The sequence below is a fragment of the Micromesistius poutassou genome (genome assembly GCF_964030765.1).
Source record: "Micromesistius poutassou genome assembly, chromosome: 14".
NCBI classification, from domain to species: domain Eukaryota; kingdom Metazoa; phylum Chordata; class Actinopteri; order Gadiformes; family Gadidae; genus Micromesistius; species Micromesistius poutassou.
In genome coordinates, this window is record NC_140284.1 from 11,829,164 (window position 1) to 11,842,432 (window position 13,269).

The 13,269-nt window shown below is 54.3% G+C and overlaps 1 protein-coding gene across 2 annotated transcripts in view; it reads left to right on the top strand.

Moving 5' to 3' along the window:
* map3k13 (mitogen-activated protein kinase kinase kinase 13) overlaps positions 1–13,269 on the top strand; it is a 42,953-nt gene that overhangs the window by 14,340 nt on the left and 15,344 nt on the right. Inside the window, exons 1-2 of one of the 2 annotated variants that reach the window (XM_084478747.1) lie at positions 1,030–1,225; positions 11,417–12,338. In XM_084478747.1, coding sequence (XP_084334873.1) covers positions 11,639–12,338 — 700 coding nt within the window. In that variant the 5' untranslated portion in view covers positions 1,030–1,225; positions 11,417–11,638. Of the gene's footprint in view, positions 1–1,029; positions 1,226–11,416; positions 12,339–13,269 lie in introns of those variants that run through there. The other variant, XM_084478746.1, reaches the window with a different exon arrangement.

Sequence of the window (13,269 nt, forward strand, 5' to 3'; positions counted from 1 at the left end):
ACGAAGTCGTGAGCCTTTATGGTTCTGTGTTGGGTTGACGTGTCGCTATGCACGTGGTAAAGAGAGAACAAATAGTTGTTTTTTCTCTGTGCATGCTATTACTTTAAAATGTGTCTACCACTGAAAGCTGAATACGACTCAAACAATGTGCAACAAAAACAGAAGACAGGCTGCTGGTTGGTGGTCGTTGTCCATTCTGGTCGTTACATACGAAGTCTATGATGACCGAATACAAAACATTGCCACTTTTTACAGATTAGCAGCGAGTAAAAAACTGTTAACGGCTATGAAGGCAAAAGTTACATTTTTTGGCTTCGATTTTTTTACATACAAAGTCTATTGCCGGAGATGATGTAGTGAGCGGACCAATCACAGCCCTTGCGGCTGCGTCGCCTCGAGGCAAGGTTAATATTTTCGGGAGGCGCATGTCCGGCCCTCGCGGTGGACGCAAGGAGGGTCCGCAAGGACGTAATGAGGGGTCCGTCACCCCCTTTACCCCACGTTGCGTCAACGTGGGACTATAATCCCGCTTTAAGATTGCGTTAATTCATTATTATTAATTATTAACATTATTAACAAGCTTATTTTGACAGCCCTATTAATGATGCATTAACTAAAGCTGTAAAACAGCCTCCGGTCTCCTCAGTCAGAGAGGAAAGGATTTCCTTCTGATACTGAACCTGCCCTTCTTTAAGAGACTCCAGCCAGACTCTCCTGCCCAACCTGCTGTTCAGAACCCCCTCCCCCTCCTCTTCCTCCCCCTCCCTCTCCCACCTCTTCCTCTGCCCCCCCTCCCTCCCCCTCCTCTTCCTCCCCCTCCCTCCCCTCCTCTTCCTCCCCCTCCCCCTCCCTCCCCCTCCTCTGCCTCCCCCTCCCTCCCCCTCCTCTTCCTCTGCCTCCCACCCACCGCTGCTCCCCCAGCTCTTCATCCCTCGTCTTCCTCTGCCTCCTTCCCACCCCTGCTCTTCCTCCCCCCTCTTCCTCCCCCTCTCCCTCCTCTGTCCTCCCCCTCCCCTCCCCCTCTCTCAGTGCGTCAGGGCGCTTCATTCATGAAACTGGTGACGCAGGCATCTGGGACGCCTCCTTCGCTCATTGTGATGCTGGGACACGACGGAGGTCTCTCCCTCCCTCCCTCCTTCCCTCCCTCCCTCCTGCATCAGGCTGTGAGCTCTGTGTCTCCTGCCTCAGAGTGGAGTACGGACCATGTGTTTGAGCTCTTTCTGCTGTGAGTAATCTGCTAATGCAGCGCCTTGAGTGTGTGTGGACCAAGTTAGTCATTTAGAGTGTGTGCTGTGTAGTGTGCATGTTGTCTGTTAATAATTGTGTGTGTGTGTGTGTGTGTGGTCATGTTGTGACCCACTATCGTCGGTGGGTATGTGAGCGTATCTCTGGCAATTAGCTTGCAGTTTGCTGGTATAGCGTGCGTGTACGGGGGTGTAGATGTAAGTGTTGTGTGCATGTGTGCGTAAGCACTCTGTCTGCTGCTCATGCGCCTGCACTCGTGCAGACCCAGTGGAGGAGCTCCGTGCTGCCCGCCGGCCGACCAGCCGTGGCCTGGGCGCGGGCTGCCAGCTCCAGCAGTGTGCATACATACTGACGGCATGGTACTGCTAGCCCGGGGGGGTGGGGGGGGGGGCCTCTGCCGGTGTGTGTGTGTGTGTGTGTGTGTGTGTGTGTGTGTGTGTGTGTGTGTGTGTGTGTGTGTGTGTGTGTGTGTGTGTGTGTGTGTGTGTGTGTGTGTGAAGGACAGGTCTCAGGGTCGGTAGGACCGTCCTGTTCCTCTGTTAGTGCTGCAGGACAAAAAAAAAAAGAAAAGGACAGACTTTTCTGGGATGAACGCGTGTGTGTGTTACTACACACTGCTCCAGGCCATGCCCCCGCACACTGACCACACACACACACACACACACACACACACACACACACACACACACACACACACACACACACACACACACACACACACACACACACAACTTTATAAGCACTCAGTTTCATGCTTCATGTCTGTCTGTTTATTCCTTTTGTTTGTGTGCAGAAATGTGCGTTCTTGTGTTGAGTGTACCTCAACGTGCACGGTTTGCCCTCGTTCGTAGCACGTGTGTGTGTGCGTGTGCGTGTGTGTGTGCGCGTGTGTGTGTGTGTGTGTGTGTGTGTGTGTTGTGACTGCGTACGTCCTCTGCGACTAAGCATCTTTATGTAACGGCCAGGATGAATAGCCCGCAGACGGGCTGTGGAAGAGAGATGGAAAGCATCCAAGCGCACTGTGCAAACACCCTGAACACACACTTAAACACAACGCACTCCGAGTACGAGCGTGCGTCATCTGACCTCATGTTGCTGATGATGATGATGATGATGATGCACTCTTACTGAGGAAGAGGGGTGCATGCGGTTCACTTCATCCTGGCTCGGGGAGCCTCCTGAGCCAGAGTCACACTGATGTGTATTGATTTCTGAGCCTGCATGTCCGACCTTCTGGTCTTCTGCTCTCCTGCCCTCACCTCCTCTCAGCTCGCTCTCCTCCTCCTCGTGTTGCCGTCTGGTTGCCCAGGCGATGTTTCCACAATTAAACCCGTGTCAGTCACGACCAGCCCCCTGCAATATGGCCATGTGGCCCTGCTTCTGTGTGTGAGTCTGTGTGTGTCTGTGTGTGTGTGTGTGTGTGTGTGTGTGTGTGTGTGTGTGTGTGTGTGTATGTGTTTTCTGTGTCTGTGTGTGTGTGTTTCTATGAGTGTATGTGTGTATGTGTGTGTCTGTGTGTGTATATGTGTGTGTGTGTGTGTGTGTGTGTGTGTCTGTGTGTGTGTGTGTGTGTGTGTGTGTGTGTGTGTGTGTGTGTGTGTGTGTGTGTGTGTGTGTGTGTGTGTGTGTGTGTGTGTGTGTGTGTGTGTGTGTGTGTCTGCCTCTCTCAGCTCTTATTGTAGTGGAGCTGAGCTGGCGGCCTCGATTAAAGACGCACAAGGGGGATTGTTGTGGCAGCAGCTGCTGGTGAGTGTAGGGTAGAGTGTGTGTGTTGGGGTGTGGGTGTGTGGTTGTATTGTGTGTGTGTGTGTGTGTGTGTGTGTGTGTGTGTGTGTGTGCTCATATGTGTGTGTGTGTGTGTGTGTGTGTGTGTGTGTGTGTGTGTGTGTGTGTGCTCATATTGTGTGTGTGTGTGTGTGTGTGTGTGTGCTCATATTGTGTGTGTGTGTGTGTGTGTGTGTGTGTGTGCAGGGCAGCCAGGCACAGGTCACATGGAGCCAGCTCTCCTTGTGTCCTTTGTTGTCGCTGTTGGGCAGCCTGCCCCCCCCCCCCCCCCCACACACACACACACACACACACACACACACACACACACACACACACACACACACACATATACCAGTAGCTACTGTCTCGAACCACATACATAAATAACACTCTTCAATCATTCTGTCTGTCTCTCTGTCTCTCTCTCTCCCTCTCTCTGTCTCTCTCTCTGTCTCTGTCTCTGTCTCTGTGTGTGTCTCTGTCTGTGTCTCTGTCTGTTTCTCTCTCTCTCTGTCTGTCTGTCTGTGTCTCTCCCTCTCTCTGTCTGTCTCTGTCTCTGTCTCTCTCTCCCTTCATCTTTTGCTCTTCTGCTTTTTCAAATGTCCCCTCCGTCGTCTCTGCATTGCCCTTACTTAATCAATCCATTTTTATTTCTCTCTCTGAAATGTACATTTCTACCATAATTCAGCATTGCGGTATTTTATGAGACAGCCATCAGACAGTTTTAATTGTAATTAACAGAAGATTAGAATTGTCTTTTTTTGTCCCAGACAGGCTGCAGGCAGAATTAATCAATCACTGGCGCCACTCACACTTTTAATGTCTGTACTACCTGAGGACTTGAGTGTATCGCTAAAGGCTATAAAGGTGTGTGTGTGTTTGTAGTCGCATAGTTTGTATTAGCTGCTTTAAATGTCTATCGTTGGCCCGTGCTGTGGTACGTGTTGAACGGTCTGGTCCAGTGAAGCCCTACTGAACACTGCTGTGGTACGTGCTGAACGGTCTGGTCCAGTGAAGCCCTACTGAACACTGCTGTGGTACGTGTTGAACGGTCTGGTCCAGTGAAGCCCTACTGAACACTGCTGTGGTAGCTTCGTGTTGCATGGTCTGGTCCAGTGAAGCCCTACTGAACACTCTTCTTAATGGGTGTTTTACTTACAGACGACGGCCTGTTCTCCCTCTCACCACTTATTTGATCTCTCCCATTAGTGGATTGTGTCAACGAAGCTGCTATTCCTGACAGCAGCGTTGTTTCAGTCGTATCTTGTGGTCCAGAATTAGAGAATTAGAGAATTAGAGAGACCTTTGGAACAGAAGTGATTTTTTTTTACAGGACGTACAACTTGATTGTTAGACAAAAGTCAGTTGTGAGCAGGTCAACAATCCTATAGACGGGGTCTGTGTTGGCCTGCTCCTCCTCCTAGACGTACGGGACAGCTCCACTGCTCCTCTTCGCTTCTCTCTGCTCGGTTATTCTTCAAGACCGATTGATCAACAAACTAAAAAAAAGATTGTGATACTAACAGACATCTGGGGGATGTGGCCACAGCTTCCAATCAAACACACGCACACAGACACACACACACACACACACACATACACACATACATACATACATACATACACACACACACGCACACATTTGATTCATTTATTTGGAATGACCAATACTACAACACCATAGCATCCAAATTTTAATAAAGAGCCTATTATGTCTCACACAACAACACAAACACTGTGCAAGTATCCACGACCAAGTGAATCAGTAGAGATAAATACATAGTTATAGTTATATTATTAACAACCCACTTCCAGAATCACAATGGTTTTTAAAAGATCATCAACAACAACAGTGTCAGGAGTATTTGGAGAGTCTCTAAGAACACACACACACATACACACACACACACACACACGCACACGCACACACACACACGTGGGCTGTAGCCAGCAGCTGCATACTGATGATCAAATGTTGACTGTGGGGCAGATTCAGAACCATATTTCTGCTGGAAACTATTTCCCTGAAACCAACAGATTGCTTTGCTCCTCCAGTGGCGGTCTGTCCCCCCCCGGCAGCGCGGGCCAGGGGAGAGCAGGAAAGCTGATTTAGCGCTGGCCCACATTACAACGATTAAATCTGGATTCCCTGGCTCCCAGGTTCACATTCTGAAACGTCACTTGGGAAGTAGTTTGATTTCCGGATTTCACTGCAATTGTTTTACCAATCATGCTTAAAAAAAGAGGCCTTCTTACATGTAGACGCACACACACAGACCGGACACATGCGCACTGGGACGCACTGAGATGCACACAAAAAAGACACACACAAACACACAGGGACCTGCGCCTGATTGGCTGTGTGTGACGGGTGTGGTCATGTTGTTGATGTTCCCGCTGAGCTCTGGAGAGTCCAAAGTCTGGGTCAGCCTGGGAGACGACCAGTGCCGACAGGCTGCTGCGCTGCTGCTGCCCCCAGGACCGCGGACACACACACCGCCTCCTCCTCCAGGTGTGCCAGGTCGGGATTGGGCGGGAAGTCGAGCCCAACCTGGTAACACTGCCCTCCTCACGGTCCTCCGTCCCACTGGTTCTTCATCAGCCATCCATCACCTAGTGGACCCCAGGTCACCTTTCACATATTAAAGTTTACATTTCACAACGAAGGGCCTGCTCTTTGCTTGGCAGCTGTTTATTTCTAAAATAAGGGCACAGCCTCACATTTTCCAAAACAGGCCAATCAGATGAAATAACGTGTAATAAAGTGTCACTCCGGCTCTCTTTGCTCTCACTAAATCTGAAGCAAAGTAAAAAGGTATTTCCTCCCCTGAGAATCTCCTAGCACCATTAGTCGGCTTTGGTTGAAACCGTTTTGATGACTCCATGCCAAGCGTTCCTTGCCCACCATGGGTGTATTGACCCCCTCCTCCGTACTGATGAACCATCTTACACACAATATTAGTTTAGTGCGGCCTAAACTGCAGACCTGCAGAGAGGAATGTGAATCCTCCTGCAGCATCCTGACCCTTCAAGGCCACCGTACCTCCTGCTGTACGACATTCAAATCATCAGCTCATCTGGCACGCTCACATGTTTCTGCACATGTTGACATTCATATTTCAATCCATACGGAATACAGAGACGCACTAGAACTGATTTCCAATGCTGTTGACTTCCTGTTTATAGTGATTCGCCCCACTGACCAAATTATAACAAGCTCATCAGACACCAGAGAGGTGTGGGCCCCCCCCTCCCTGGTCCCCCAGACTGGGGGGAGGGGGGGGGGGGGGGGCGTGTCTGCGTCTGTGGGGGGTGGGATGGGCAGGAGGGAGGAGCGGGGGCTGTGTTGACATGGCAACGCTGTGATGCAGGGAGAGGAGGTCTGAGCGGGCGGTGTTGAGAGAGGGGGTCTCCAGCTGGCCGCCCAGCAGGACCCACTAATGAGGACCGACACACACGGGGTGCTGCTGTGTGTGTGTGTGTGTGTGTCGTTATTATTGTTGAACTAGCCAGTATTGTAGAGAGGAAGAGAGACAATGAAAGTAATTCATTATTCAATTTTATTATTCAGAATCCAGAATCTTGTCTGAAGGGTTTATGTTCGTACAGGAAAGCCCTGTGCAGAGATTAAAGGATCAGCTCATGATAATTATCTCTCTCTCTCTCTCTCTCTCTCACTCTCTCTCCCGCCTCTCGCTCTATCTCTCTCTCTCTCTCTCTCTCTCTCTCGCCCCCAGCCCCCCCAGGCCCCCCCGGCCCCTGGCCCCTGGCCCCCCCCAGGCCCCCCTGGCCCCTGTGGCCCCAGGCCCCCCCGGCCCCTGTGGCCTCAAGCCCCCCCAGGCCCCTGGCCCCTGTGGCCCCAGGCCCCCCTGGCCCCTGTGGCCCCAGGCCCCCCCCCGGCCCCTGGCCCCAGGCCCCCCCCCTGGCCCCTGGCCTCTGTGGCCCCAGGCCCCCCCCGGCCCCCCAGGCCCCTGGCCCCAGGCCCCCACGGCCCCCCAGGCCCCCGGCCCCCCAGGCTCCCGGCCCCCCCAGGCCCCTGTGGCCCCAGGCCCCCCGGCCCCTGGCCCCTGTGGCCCCCGGCCCCCCCCAGCCCCCCTGCCCCCCCCAGGCCCCCCCGGCCCTTGTGGCCCCAGGCACCCCCAGGGGCCGGGGCCAGGGGCCGGGGGGGCCTGGGGGTGCCTGGGGCCACAGGGGCCGGGGGGGCCTGGGGCCACAGGGGCCAGGGGGGCCTGGGGGGGGCCAGGGGCCAGGGGCCGGGGGGGCCTGGGGGTGATATGCATGGTGATATGCACAGGTGATATGCATGAGATTCAGTGATTAATGGGAGTGAAACCTTTGGCCGGTCACAAACATGCAGACTGTATACTGCTGAGTGCTGGCTCAGACCCCCAGCGGAGCAAGAAGAGGCTGCAGTGTGAGGCCTCCTATCAGCAGAGAGGTAGAAGAGGCTGCAGTGTGAGGCCTCCTATCAGCAGAGAGGTAGAAGAGGCTGCAGTGTGAGGCATCCTATCAGCAGAGAGGTAGAAGAGGCTGCAGTGTGAGGCCTCCTATCAGCAGAGAGGTAGAAGAGGCTGCAGTGTGAGGCCTCCTATCAGCAGAGAGGTAGAAGAGGCTGCAGTGTGAGGCCTCAGACTGATTGCAGAGCGGCTGCAGTCTTGTTGCTGGATGTAACCCAAGCAGAGCTGAACTCCAGTAGAGCGGGACTCAATTGTGTGCATCTGTGTGTGTTCCCGTACCACCCACCTCCACCACCTCCACCACCTCCACCACCACCTCCACCATCACCTCCACCACCACCACCACCTCCACCTCCTCCACCTCCACCACCACCACTCCGACCCCACCTCCACCACCTCCACCTCCACCTCCACCACCACCACCATCTCCACAACCTCCACCACCACCACCTCCACCACCTCCACCTCCACCACCACCCCCCCCTCCACCACCTCCACCTCTACCCCCTCCACCACTACCACCATCTCCACAACCTCCTCCACCTCCACCTCCACCACCTCCACCACCACCATCTCCACAACCTCCTCCACCACCACCTCCACCTCCACCACCACCACCACTCCGACCCCACCTCCTCCGCAGCCAGTGGCGGGCTGTGTCCCGGGATGTGTCCCGGGCTGTGTGTCCCGGGCTGTGTGTCCCGGGCTGTGTCCCGGGGTGGAATTACAGCGCGGGGCGCGGCGGCCGACGGGCTCAGCTGTCCGCTCTCTGTGGACGGTCGGATTTATCGGACACCCGAGAGAGCGGTCTCGCCTTCCCCTGCACTCTCAGCAGCCGCTGAGACCCGGCTGCATTATGGATGAGATCACTGCGCTCGCCTTACCCCCCACCGTGTGCGCACGCACCACGAGCACACACACACACACACACACACACGGCGACTGCCGTGAATGTACCATACACAGACGCGTGCGTGCATACATACACTCCCACGTCTGTCTCGTGTTCTTTGTCTCAACGTCCCTCCCCCTGCTGTCCAGTAGGCTGCAGACCACAGCTCTAACCAGTCACACACACACACACTATGACACAAGCGCATGGGCCAGGGAGTGTGTACACAGCTTGGTACTGCTGTAGGGCTCTCTCACAATCACATGGTGTAAAAACATGTTGGAAACACTGTTGGTGTAAACTGGGGTTCAACCTATCAGAGGGAGCATACGGTCGACCAAATGAATATACACACACGCATGCACACACACACACACGCACGCACGTGCACGCACACACGCGCACACACACACACACTCAGAAACACTCGCACACACACACACACTCAGAAACACTCACTCAGAAACACTCACACACACACACACACTCAGAAACACTCACTCAGAAACACTCACACACACACACACCAGGACTCAGGAAGTTGCCACATCCTGCTCCTAGTCTGGTGGACCTTGCTCTGATGTCCCAGAGGAAGAGGGCTGGGTGTGCACACTATCTATCTGTCTGTCTGCCTCTCTGTGTCTTTCTACACATGTCTCTCTCTGTCTCTGTCTGCCCAGCTCCTTCCCATTCTGTCTGCTCCCTGTCTGTGTGTATGTGCCTCCTCTCTATTTCTCTCTTTCTGTCTCTTTTCCTGTCGCTCTCTCGTCTCCTCCCCTCACTTTATCTCTCTCTCTCGCTCTGTCTCTCTCTCAGTCTGTCTGTCTCTCTCTCTACTTGACCTTCTCTGTCTCGCTCTTAGTTTCGTTGGTAGCCATTGATGGAGTATTGTTCACTCTGATTATGAGTGAACAAAACTATCATCTGATTGGCTGTCTGGCTGCTCCTCCCCTCGTTCCCCGACCAGGGAGCGTACAATGAGACAGGTGATAGGAGGCCATGTGTAGACCACACAGGGCAGTGAGACAGGTGATAGGAGGCCATGTGTAGACCACACAGGGCAGTGAGACAGGTGATAGGAGGCCATGTGTATGCATGAGTGTGTGTATGCATGAGGGAGAAACTGCTTATTTACATTTACATTTTACATTTAGGGCATTTATCAGACGCTTTTATCCAAAGCGACTTACAATAAGTACATTTGTCATAAGAAGTGAAACAATATATTGCCGTCGGTACAGTAAAGACGTTCATAGAACCAAGTGCAAGTACTGACAATCGCCAGGCCAACCCCATTCCCCGTTACAGCAGTGATAGCCAGCTACTGCAGATGCTACACAACTAAGTACATGCTACACAACATGCATACACAACACAATTAAGTACATGCTACACAATTAAGTACAATGAATGAATACAACGTGCATTAAATGCGTTCATCAAGTGCCAGGACATGCAACAAACAATAGTACAACGGTCAAATAAGGGACTGAATGGCTATGTAGAGTCTAGGTGAACTCAGGTGGGTTTTGAGTCGTTTGCGGAAGCTGGTGAGCGACTCTGCGGTTCTGACATCAGCAGGGAGCTTGTTCCACCACTGTGGTCCCAAGATAGAGAAGAGTTGTGATTTAGCTGATCGACCTTTGGTTGCTCTTATTTCTTATTGCGCTTATTTCAGTAATCGTAGTAGCAGGTAGTATCAGAATAGATGTACTGTACACTGGTCCCTAGAGGGTTTAAACCAACCTATCACGTCCTCCCAAAGGGGTCAGGTGATCAGGTGATCAGGTGGTGGTGATCAGGGGGTGGTGGTGATCGGGGGGTGGTGATCAGGGGGTGGTGGTGATCAGGGGTGGTGGTGGTGGTGATCAGGGGGTGGTGGTGGTGGTGGTCTGGGGGTGGTGGTGGTCAGGGGGTGGTGGTGGTGGTCTGGGGGTGGTGGTGGTCAGGGGGTGGTGGTGGTGGTGGTTGGGGGTGGTGGTGATCGGGGGGTGGTGATCAGGGGGTGGTGGTGGTGGTGATCAGGGGGTGGGGGTGGTGGTGGTGGTGGTGGTCTGGTGGTGGTGGTGGTCTGGGGGTGGTGGTGGTCAGGGGGTGGTGGTGATCAGGGGGTGGTGGTGATCAGGGGGTGGTGGTGGTGCTCAGGGGGTGGTGGTGGTTGGGGGTGGTGGTGATCGGGGGGTGGTGGTGATCAGGTGGTGGTGGTGATCAGGTGGTGGTGGGGGTTCTGTGGCCCGTGTCTCTGTGACCTCTGGATCCACTATAACTCTTCTTTAGGAGCCATATTCTCCACATTCTCTTGCGTAACGCTGTAGATTAGGACGGTATGGATTTCCTCTGTCGGGTCAGCAACTGAAGTGAAGGGACTGAATGTGTGTGTGTGTGTGTGTGTGTGTGTGTGTGTGTGTGTGTGCACGTGTGTGTGTGTGTGTGTGTGTGTGTGTGTGTGTGTGTGTGTGTGTGTGGGCAGATGTGTGCACGTGTGTGTGTACACGTGTGTGTGTGTGTGTGTGTGTACACCAGATGTTATCCTCCCACCACTACTAATGCAAGGCTTTAATCCCTGCTAATGTGTGTGTGTGTGTGTGTGTGTGTGTGTGTGTGTGTGGTTGTGTGTGGTGGTGCCTTTGTGTCCTGCTTTGCCCAACGATTTCCCAGAATCAGGTTATTTGCATCTCTGCACATGGGTTCATGTGTTCATGGGTTTGCGTGGGTTAAGCTCTCAGTGTCTCTGTGCTTCTGCTCCACTGTGCTGCTTGTCTCTGCGTCGTCGTGCCACCCGCCCCCGCTGAGCTCAGGACGAGGTTGTGTTGCATTATGGGTAAAAATAGTTCACCCATAATGTCTGATCGATGAGGAGGGTTGAGGGATGAGGAGATGAGCAGACTGGGGGGGGGGGGGGGGGAGTCACCATGCCAACATGTATAAAGATAAGCGTTTGTTTATTTCTTTCGAGGTGTCTGCTGCGTTCACTGGAGCCTTCAGAGGACTGATGATTTGATTTCCTCAATGGATTGTGTGATTAACGTTTTCTATCCTTCTTCCGTTCCTCCAGGTGACTCAAAGCGCTACGAGTGTTACATTGTTTAGACCAGAGCCACCAGAGGGTCTACACCAGAACGTCTGACTCAGAGAGTCTGCACCACAGAGTCAGACCCAGAGAGTCAGACCCAGAGAGTCAGACCCAGAGAGTCAGACCCAGAGAATCTGCACCAGAGAGTCTACACCAGAGAGTCAGACCCAGAGCGGCCAGCGCCCGGCCACCCCTGGGTGGCCCATGCACACACACGTCACCATGGGCAGCCCCCCCGAGGTGCTCTCCTGGACCTCCTGCCCCGGCCTGCTGGTGGTCAAGCTGAAGGAGGAGCTGAAGCTCAGCGTGGTCGGAGACGCCATGAAGAAGACGGGCCCCGCGCCCGACCCCCAGGCCCCGGCCCCGCCTCCCGACGGGCCCCTCCCCAAGATCATCACGGACCTGGCCCCCCCACCGCCGCCGCCGCCCCCTCCCACACACCTCTGCGTCCCGCTCCTCCCCGCCGCCGGCCCGGACGAGGAGTGCGCGCTGGGCAGCGTGACGCCCTCCTACGGCGCACTCCACGAGGACCCGTCGGTGCGCGCCGACGGCGGCGGCCACTTTGACAACAGTGTGCTGCAGCTGCGCGACCAGGAGGAGGCAGGGCAGGAGGAGGCGGCCTCGCCGGCCTCCTGCGACCGCGGCGGGTGTGGCGGCAGCGGCGGGGAGGAGCACACGTGCACGGGACGTCCCGCCGAGGAGCACACGTGCGGAGGGGAGGGGCAGAAGCAGCCCCAGTACCACCACCACCACCCCCCCCACCACCCCGACGACATCAAGCTGCACTTCCACCGGGCCGGGCCCAACTCGGGGGGGTTCCTGGAGGGCTTGTTCGGCTGCCTGCGGCCCGTCTGGAACATCATCGGGAAGACCTACTCCACGGACTACAAGCTGCAGCAGCAAGGTGAGGCCCCGCCGCCACCCCCCCCCCCCACCTGCAGCTGGGCAGAGGGCAGGGCAGCCCTCTGCACAGCTGCAGAGGGCCCTCTGCACAGCTGGGGGGGGCCTCCACAGCATCCGGGCAGATGCTCTCTACTCAGGCCTCCTCCTCCTCCTCCTCCTCCTCCTCCTCCTCCACTTCTCCTGCTCCTCTCAACCACCATCCCCTCTCCCCCCCCCCGATGTACTCTGAGACCGTAATTGAATCGCTCTCCTCCTCACTGGAGCATATAGCAGTCAGGCTGGAGGTGAGCCCTCCTCCAGGCGCTGGTCAGGCTGGAGGTGAGCCCTCCTCCAGGGCGCTGGGCAGGCTGGAGGTAGCAGCAGGACAGACCGAGGTGGTCAGAGCAGAGCTGGGCGTTTGGCCAGCTGCCGTTCTGATGACTCCACCAGACGGGCGTGGCTGTATTTATGTGACTTAAAGCGCGGGTACATTTGCTCAGAGACCGCACAGGGAGGACAGCACAGGGGATGAGTCACCATCTGAGCTCTGTTATGCCTGGTTAAAGGTAGAATAACGTCTGAACCACCAGACCTACCTTATATATTTAGTTGTGTATTTCTATTATCCCAGATGTTTACAATGCGTCGTTTTATTCACGTTAACGGAGCATTGGTGAGGTCACCTCCTAACCTCGTGGAGTAAATCCAGCAGAGACCTGATTTTTTTCCTTTTTTAATTTTTTTATTTATAGTTTATTGAGCAGGGTCAAATACATTGTACATTACTAAAAGTTACACTAGAAGTTACAAAAGCAAAATGAAACACAATGCAAATGTTAGAACACAAAACACATTAAATACAGGACACACAAGGACAAAAACAAGGACAACTAATGAAAGTCAGTTATTTGTTGAGGACGTATTCTAATATGGACCTATCTCACTACGCAGTG